At 37.9% G+C, this 10,000-nt stretch overlaps 1 protein-coding gene across 2 annotated transcripts in view; it reads right to left on the reverse strand.

The window, feature by feature from the left end:
• Nucleotides 1–10,000, reverse strand: part of clcn2b (chloride channel, voltage-sensitive 2b) — a 110,191-nt gene that overhangs the window by 42,222 nt on the left and 57,969 nt on the right. For both annotated transcript variants that reach the window (XM_056473359.1, XM_056473358.1), the window contains exons 3-9: nucleotides 9,102–9,233; nucleotides 6,280–6,408; nucleotides 4,033–4,166; nucleotides 3,581–3,658; nucleotides 2,992–3,070; nucleotides 1,265–1,390; nucleotides 317–401 (exon numbers count right to left, since the gene is read on the reverse strand). In XM_056473359.1, coding sequence (XP_056329334.1) covers nucleotides 317–401; nucleotides 1,265–1,390; nucleotides 2,992–3,070; nucleotides 3,581–3,658; nucleotides 4,033–4,166; nucleotides 6,280–6,408; nucleotides 9,102–9,233 — 763 coding nt within the window. The remainder of the gene's footprint in view (nucleotides 1–316; nucleotides 402–1,264; nucleotides 1,391–2,991; nucleotides 3,071–3,580; nucleotides 3,659–4,032; nucleotides 4,167–6,279; nucleotides 6,409–9,101; nucleotides 9,234–10,000) is intronic.

A 10,000-nucleotide genomic window follows, 5' to 3' on the forward strand; every position in this document is an offset into this window, starting at 1 on the left:
TATTCATCCAAATTAATAACTGATTCATAATAGTGTTTATTAGCAGATAAATGTGCTCTGCAGGGTACAGCGTGTCTAAACAGATGAACAATTAGAGGAACCCTTATCTCAAGCAAACAACATCGAATATGATCATAAACAGACCAATAGTTAATCACTGAAGTTATTTTTACATTAGTCTTGTTGTCAGGCTTTACTCTCTAACTAAATGTGGTTCATGACACACTGTGTGTGTGTGTGTGTGTGTGTGTGTGTGTGTGTGTGTGTGTGTGTATGTTTTTGTGTACAGATTTGTAGATGTTTGCAGATGACGAACCCGATGACGGCGAACGCTGGAAGCTCCTGCAGGTCGAAGGGAAAATCCAGCCTGAAGCGCGTCTTGAAGAGAGCAGTGATCGTTTCTGATGGAGAAACATACACACACACACACACGCACACACACACAACTAATATATTATAAACAGCACATATATACACAAAATAGAACATCATGTGTCCTAAACCACACACACTCACACAGACACACACATACTCTCTCAGACACACACACACATCACAGAAACTCGCACTCAAACACACAGACTCTCTCTTACACTCTCATTCCTAGTCACACACACTTTTTTTACATATACACACTCACGAAAATACACACACATACACACACACACTCACAGAAACACCCACACTCACAGAAACACACACACACACACGCACGCACGCACGCACGCACGCACGCACGCACGCACGCACGCACACGCACACGCACTCAAAGACACTCTAAAACACACACACACACACTCAGAAACATACAAATACATACACAAATTCACACACACACACACACACACACACACACGCACGCACACACACACATGCAAACACACACGCACACACACGCGCACACACGCGCACACACGCGCACACACGCGCGCGCACACACACTAAAAGATTAATGTATTAAAACAGCACACATACACACAGAGAAAAACACACTTACTTAAAGACACTCTAAAACACATACACACACTCTCAGAAACACACAAATATATACACAAACTCACACACACACACACACACACACACACACACTTTCTTGCTCTCTCAGAGACAGACACACTTTATCACAAGCACACACAAAATCACAGAAACACACACATACACACAAACTCTCGCACACACACAAACAAACTCTAAGACACTCTACAGTATAACACACACACACACACACTAGCAAACACACACACACACAAACACACACACACACCTTCATCTCTGTTCCAGACGGCCAGGACTCTGAAGATGAAGGCACTGAATGTGGCAGCGAAGAATCCACGCCAGTAATTCCTCACGGCGAAAAACGTGGAGGTGACCTCAATGCTGAACAACACACCTGAAACACACACACACACACACACACGCACACACACACACTATAAAAGTATTATCTCGATTTGGAGGCTTGAAAACACTTTTTAAACAGATCTTCAACTATATTTTCTCTTTTTTACTTTTGGTATGACGGCACGGTGGCTCAGTGGTTAGCACTGTGGCCTTACAGCAAGAAGGCCGCTGGATGTTCTCCCTGTGTTGGCGTGGGTTTCCTCCGGGTGACTCTTTCAAATATTTTTAATCACTGATGTTTTCTACTATTTTTGTTTTCAACATGCTGACATTTTAAATAAAAGCAATTTCAAATATGCAATTTCTATTTTTCAAACACTTATATACACTCACCGGCCACTTTATTAGGTACACCTTACTAGTACAGAGTTGGACCCCCTTTTGCCTTCAGAACTGCCTTAATCCTTCATGGCATAGATTCAACAAGCTCCATAATGGCATGATAGCATCACACAGTTGCTGCAGATTTATCGGCTGCACATCCATGATGCCAATCTCCCGTTCCACCACATCCCAAAGGTGCTCTATTGGATTGAGCTCTGGTGACTGTGGAGGCCATTTGAGTACAGTGAACTCATTGTCATGTTCAAGAAACCAGTCTGAGATGATTCACGCTTTATGACATGGTGTGTTATCCTGCTGGAAGTAGCCATCAGAAGATGAGTACACTGTGGTCATAAAGGGATGGACATGGTCAGCAACAATACTCAGGTAGGCTGTGGTGTTGACACCATGCTCAATTGGTACTAATGGACCCAAAGTGTGCCAAAGAAAATATCCCCCACACCATTACACCACCATCACCAGCCTGAACCATTGATACAAGGCAGGATGGATCCATGCTTTCATGTTGTTGAGGCCAAATTCTGACCCGACCATCTGAATGCGGCAGCAGAAATGGAGACTCATCAGACCAGGCAACGTTTCTCCAATCTTCTCTTGTCCAGTTTTGGTGAGCCTGTGTGAATTGTAGCCTCAGTTTCCTGTTCTTAGCTGACAGGAGTGGCACCCGGTGTGGTCTTCTGCTGCTGTAGCCCATCCGCCTCAAGGTTGGACGTGTTGTGTGTTCAGAGATGCTCTTCTGCAGATCTCGGTTGTAACGAGTGCTTATTTGAGTTACTGTTGCCTTTCTATCAGCTGGAACCAATCTGGCCATTCTCCTCTGATCTCTGGCATCAACAAGGCATTTGCACCCACAGAACTGCCGCTCACTGGATATTTTCTCTTTTTCAGACCATTCTCTGTAAACCCTAGAGATGGTTGTGAATGAAAATCCCAGTAGATCAGCAGTTTCTGAATTACTCAGACCAGCCCGTCTGGCACCAACAACCATGCCACGTTCAAAGTGACCTGCAGCGGATTGTCTTGATCATGTCTACATGCCTAAATGCACTGAGTTGCTGCCATGTGATTAGAAGTTTGTGTTAACAATTTAAGTATTTCTTTTTTTAAATGCATTAACTAAACCACGACTGCTATTTTTTATATGCAATTTAAGCGTGTTTTGTGTGTGTGTGTGTGTGTGTGTGTGTGTGTGTGTGTGTGTGTTATTTTTGAAGTGCTTTCCATTTCAGAAGTCTGAATCCTCACCTCCAATGGGAGCAGCAAAGCAGCATCCAACGCCAACAGCACAGGCCGCAGCCAACATCTCAATGTTCCTGGACTCATTCTGCTCACACACACACACACAGACACAAACACACACACACACACACACACACACACACACACACACACACACACACACACATACATAATTTAATTCACAACAACAACAACACACAACCTGACCTGCTGAATTCAACACGCGCACACAACCACCAAACACAAGTACACAAACACAATAGAAATCTACACACACTTACAGTTCACTGAACACACACATAGCATCTACTCACACAAACATGGACGAACACACACACACACACACACCTGTGTCTGGTAAATCTATTGACAGATGATAGCGCTGTAAGTTTATCCTCACAAAACGAAAACTTCATCAAGAGAAATGCAAAAATGCACACGTTTTAGACTCAGTTTGACAAGACACACTCTCTCTCTCTCACACACACACACACACTCACAGATTAAAATGTTGTGACTGTTTTATGAAATAGCCAGTCATTGATCTGTAGTGCATCATTAAAGTGAAACGCCAGCTTGTGTTTGCTTTAATCACCTCATAAATTCCACCAAAGAAAGACATGAACTTGCAGAGGAGAGCCGCACACAGACTGGCGATGTGCACAAACGGACCCTGCCGGACAGAACACACACACACACACACTTAAACACTTATATTCCTGGTCTGCTGAATGCTTGATTCTGATTGGCTGATAATCATCATACAGCGTTTGTTTATTCTCAGATAAACGCACAGCTAAAGTAAGACAGCCGTGTGTTTATTGTATTCATCTATGCTGGTTTTATTTATCTGTGTATTATTGTACCTCATTATCAGTGTTGGGCACGTTGGGTACGTAACTATATTAACTTCTCACAAATAGTAACTGAGCTAACAAATCAGTGAATCGGTGTGAACTACAGTAAAATGAGTGTGTGTGATGTGTGTGTGTGTACGTGTGTGTGTGTGTGTGTGTGTGTGTGAGTGTGTGTGTGTGTGTGTTTGACCTCTTTCCCCAGAGGAAGGCCGCTGCCCAGCGCACAGGTCAGGCCGACCACTTTGGCCACGAATGTCTTGAGTGTGAGATATTCCTTCAGCACCACACCTCTGAGGATCGTCTTCATCTCGGGAATACCAGAGCCTGAACACAGCAGAGTCATGGAGAACAGCACACACACATACATATCTTTTCACACTTATAATACAATATATTACATACACACACAAACATATACACATACACACTGTATGAATATATACACACTACCTGACAAAAGTCTTGTCGCCTATCTAAGTTTTAGGATCAACAAAGAATAAGTTGACTTCTAGTTGATCATTTGGTGTCAGAAGTGTCTTATATGAAAGGCAAAGGCCTCTAGATGACGCTTATTTGACCACAATTAAATATGATCATGCCTTGATTATGAATGATTTCATTAGGACAGTAAGCTCTGACTTTACTTAGACAAAAGTCTCATCACTGAACCTTCAATAATGTCCAGTATAGAATATGTGGTCATGCTGCAGTGGAAACAGAATGAATATTGTGTCTGACTCCATCATGAGCTTGGAGGACTGCATCCATACATCTCTGAATGACTCAAATCACTGATTAATAAAGTCATCTGGAATGGCGAAGTAGGCGTTCTTGCAGGACTCCCAGAGTTCATCAAGACTCTTTGGGTTCCTCTTCAATGCCTCCTCCATCTTACCCCAGAGATGCTCAATAATGTTCATTTCTGGAGACTGGGCTGGCCAATCCCGGAGCACCTTGACCTTCTTTGCTTTCAGGAGCTTTGATGTGGAGGCTGAAGTATGAGAAGGAGCGCTATCCTGCTGGAGAATTTGCCCTCTCCTGTGGTTTGTAATGTAATGGGCAGCACAAATGTCTTGATACCTCAGGCTGTTGATGTTGCCATCCACTCTGCAGATCTCTCGCACACCCCCATACTGAATGTAACCCCAAACCATGATTGTTCCTTCAGCAAACTTGACTGATTTCTATTTGAATCTTGGCTCCATGCGGGTTCCAGTAGGTCTTCTGCAGTATTTGTGATGATTGGGATGCTGATCAACAGATGATTCAGCAGAAAAATCCACCTTCTGATACTTTTCCAAATGATCAACTAGAAGTCCAGTTATTATTTGTTGCTCTTACAACTGGGATCGAAGACAAGACTCTTGTCAGGTAGTGTATGTCTGTCTGTCTGTCTGTCTGTCTGTCTGTCTGTCTGTCTGTCTGTCTGTCTGTCTGTCTGTCTGTCTGTCTGTCTGTCTATCTATCTATCTGTCTCTCTCGATAGATAGATAGATAGATAGATAGATAGATAGATAGATAGATAGATAGATAGATAGATAGATAGATAGATAGATAGATAGATAGATAGATAGATAGATAGATAGATAGATAGATAGATAGATAGATAGATAGATAGATACACACACACAGTAAACACATAAACACACACATAAACACACAAACAAACAAGCATAATAATTACTTCATTAATCATTAAAACCTGTTAACAAGCTTTCTAAACGTGTTAAGTGCAATGAGGATTCATTTTTGAAATTTAAACCAAAGAAATGAAATAAAAGTGTACATACACAAATAAATAAATAAAGCAGTGTTTTAGCCTAAATATAGAGAGATGTACAGTGTTTGTTATTTTAAAGTGATAGAATTAAGACAGTCAATAAATAAGCTTTTTCATTTATAGTTTCATTTACATTTTCATTATATTTTACTTCTTCATTTCATGTACTAATTATTGTACATAAATAATGAATGAATAATTAAATAGACCTAAATAATTCTTTATTTAAAGACAATACTAGCGAAACAGGAAGAAACGGCCCGGCACATGGTCTAAAGTGCTCTTAGGTTGAATGCAACTTCATCAAAACATAAAAATGAATTGAGCTACATCAAGCAGATCGCTAAAATTATAATAATTTCACCGCAAGATGTAAACTAAATCCTGCAAGTTTATTTTTAACAATTTAGTGTCAGTTCAGTTCTTTTTCAAAACATCAATGTTCTCCTTTAAACACACACAGAATGAAACACACAATTACACAGGAAAACACACACATCAGTTGGAAATGGTGGTTTATGAGGACTCTCCATAGGCATAAAGCCTATTTTATAAAGAAAAAAACTAGGACATATCCCTGTCATTAAACAAATTTCTGTCCTTGTAATCCACCAAAACCAGTACACACATACACTTTCACACAGATCTGACTCTCACCGGCTGCCTGTGGAGCTACAATGTGTGTGAAACCGGCAGAGAAACTGATGAGCACCACAGGATAAGTGACCCACGCCAGATACTGCAGCACCACATTACTGTCCAGACCACCGTACATCCATTTCTGTGCTGTAGAGACAACACACACACACACACACATGAGCTACAAGCAATCAAACTGAGCCAAAAACAAGCCAGAATTCACAAACACAACAACAAAGTGTTTCATTTATTTTCAAAGACAATGCTAATAACATGATGTAAACAACGGTTTACGGTTCTGCTAGTATGTTTTTTAGCATGCTTAGCACCTTTTTTAGCAAGGATTCATAATAATGTTTGAAAACATGGCAGGTTTGACCCATTGCTTTAAAAATGTATGTTGCTAGCATGGATTAACATGTTTTAGCATGTTTAAACATGGTTAGCACATTTCTAGCAAGAATAAGGATATTGCTAGCATGAATTGGCACATTGCTTATATGCTTTAACATTTTTATTACATGGCTAACATGATCTGACATGTTTCCAACATTGCTTGCATGTTTTATCACTATGCTAGCACAATTCTAACATGGTTGATGCACATTTGTAACAAGAATTAGCATGAGCTAATGTGTTTTAGACTGATTTAAAATGGTTAGCACATTTACAGAGGTTTCATTTATTTATTATGCGTTAACATGTTTACAAAATGTTAAGTATGTTGCTTGCATGTTTTTGCATGTTTTAACAAGGTTAGCACATTTCTGAGCATTACTAGCATGAAATACCATGTTATTAAAATGCTCTATCATTTTTTTATCACATAGCTAACATGTCAAGTATGTTACTTATGTTCAAACATTCTAATGTAGCTATCATGTTTTAGCATGTTTAACATGTTTAGCACATTTCTAGCAAGAATTAGCATATCATTAACATATTACTTGCATGCTTTAACATTTGTTTCATATTGATAACATGCTTTAACATGCTTCCAACATAATAGGTATGTCATTTGTATGTTTTAACACTATGCTAATACTTTTATCATACATTTCTAGCAAGAATTAGAATATTGCTAGCATGAATTAGCATTTTATTACATGGCTAATATGATCTGACATGTTTCCAACATTGCTTGCATGTTTTATCACTATCACAATTCTAGCATGGTTGGTGCACATTTGTAACATAAATTAGCATGAGCTAATGTGTTTTACGTAGTTAAACATGGTATTTGCATGTTTTAACAAGTTTAACACGTTTCTAGCAAGACTTAGCATTAATAGCAAAAAAATAACATGTTATTAAACTGCTTTACTTTTTTAAATCACATAGCTAACATGTTAAAAATGTTGCCTGTATCTTTTAACACGATGCACACATTCTAATGTCACTAGCATGAGCTAATATGTTTTAGCATGTTTCAATAAGTCTAGCACATTTCCAGCAAGAATTAATGTATCATTAGCATAGTACTTACATTGATAACATGCTTTAACATGCTCCCAACATAACAGGTATGTCACTTTTATCTTTTAACACTATGCTAACACGGTTATCATACATTTCTCACAAGAATTAGGATATTGCTAGCATAAATTAGCATAGTACTTGGCTAATGTGTTTTTAACATGATTAGCACATTTACCGAGAGCATTAAAAAACTGCCAGCATGAATTAATGTGAATATGAAGTATGTTGCTAGCATGTTTTAACAAGTTTACCACATTTCTAGCAAGACTTAACATTATTAGCATGAAATAGCATGTTATTAATATGCTTTACCTTTTTTATCACAAAGCTAACATGTTGCTTGTATATTTTAACACTTTGCACACATTCTTATGTCGCTAACATGTTTTAACATGATTAGCACATTTCTAGCAAGAATGAATGTATCATTAGCATGCTACTTTAACATTTTTAGCACATTGATAACGTGCTTTAACATGCTTCCAACATAATAGGTATGTCACTTGTATCTTTTTAACACTATGCTAACACTTTTATCATACATTTCTAACAAAAATTAGGACATTGCTAGCATGAATTTGCAGGTTACATATATGCTTTAACATTTTATCACATAGCTAACATGATCTGACATGTTTCCAACATTGATTGCATGTTTTATCACTATGCTAGCACAATTCTAGCATGGTTGGTGCACATTTGCAGCAATAATTAGCACATTTACAGAGAGCATTAAAATACAGCAAGCATGAATTAACATGTTTCATGTGTTTTTGTGCTTTAACATGTTAAGTGTGTTGCTTGCATGTTTTAACAAGTTTAGCATAATTCTAGCAAAACTTAGTATTACTAGCATGAAATAGCATGTTAGGAATGTTGCTTGCATGTTTTAACACCATGCACACATTCTAATGTCGCTAACATGTTTTAGCATGTTTTAACATGATTAGCACATTTCTGGCAAGAATTAGCATATCATTAGCATGCTACTTACATGCTTTAACATTTTTATCACGTTGATAACATGCATTAACATGCTTCCAACATAATTGGTAGGCCCACACGGAATCTGCGCATGCAGAATTCCGCAGATTTCTGCAGATGGTTTAGCCCATCATTATTCTGTTTATTTACTTGAGTAAATGTGTGTAAATCTATATTTATTCAGTTTTTAAATTAATTAAAGTAATATTATTGACTAATATGAAAATGTTCATCCGATTTATCTTTAGTTCTTTAGAAAACCATGTGTCTTGATGTTTCAGAGGACTTTACCTACAAAAATGAATTGAAATTAACCTACACAAGCTAAAAAAAAAGTATAAAATAAAGAGTGTATGGATGCAGAAATGAAGACTGACCCTGCAGGAGGAGTGCGATGCAGAAGTCCATGACGAAGCTGACCAGAGCCATGACCAGTCCCAGTAAAATGAGGAAGATCCAGTCCTCGCCGACCCGCGACATGAGGAACCGCTGACAGTGCACTGCACAGACTACACACACACACACACACACATTACCCACAATGCATCAGCACACAAATCACCTGACATTGTTCTATCGTATATTGATCAGTAAAATGTCAATTACTATAGTCGTTGTGTTGCCATAGCAACTACATGATTACCATAACAGATCTATTACAATAGTCGCTGTGTTACCATGGAAATTATAGAATTTTCAAAACCAATTAATTACTATAGTCATTGTGTTACCATAGCAACTATAGAATTACCATAACAGTTTTATTACGATGTATTGTGTTACCATAGCAACTATAGAATTACCATAACAGGTCTATTACGATAGTTGACGTGTTATCTTGGCAACTATAAAATTTTTAAAACCAATCAATTACTATAGTTGTCGTGTTACCATAGCAACTATAGAATAACCACAACAGATACATTTTTATAGCTGTTGTGCTACCATAGCAACTTTAGAATCACAAAACAAATCAATTAGTATAGTTGTTGTTACCATAGCAGCTACAGAATTACCACAACAGATCAATTACTATAGATGTTGTGTTACCATAGCGATTCAAATATTATAGTGTTTAAATATTTAATATTTTTCCCTCAACATATTCATTGGGGAGTTCACATTTTTGCACAGTGACCATAGGTTCTTTTGTTAAATTACTTCCAGATATTTTTGAAAAAAAAAAAAAAAAACTGCTTTAAATGTAAACAATTTTAAACTAAAAAAAATATTAGAATTTTTCAGATTAAAACAAATAATTAATAAGTAAATATAA

Source organism: Danio aesculapii, chromosome 15, assembly GCF_903798145.1.
Source record: "Danio aesculapii chromosome 15, fDanAes4.1, whole genome shotgun sequence".
NCBI lineage: Eukaryota > Metazoa > Chordata > Actinopteri > Cypriniformes > Danionidae > Danio > Danio aesculapii.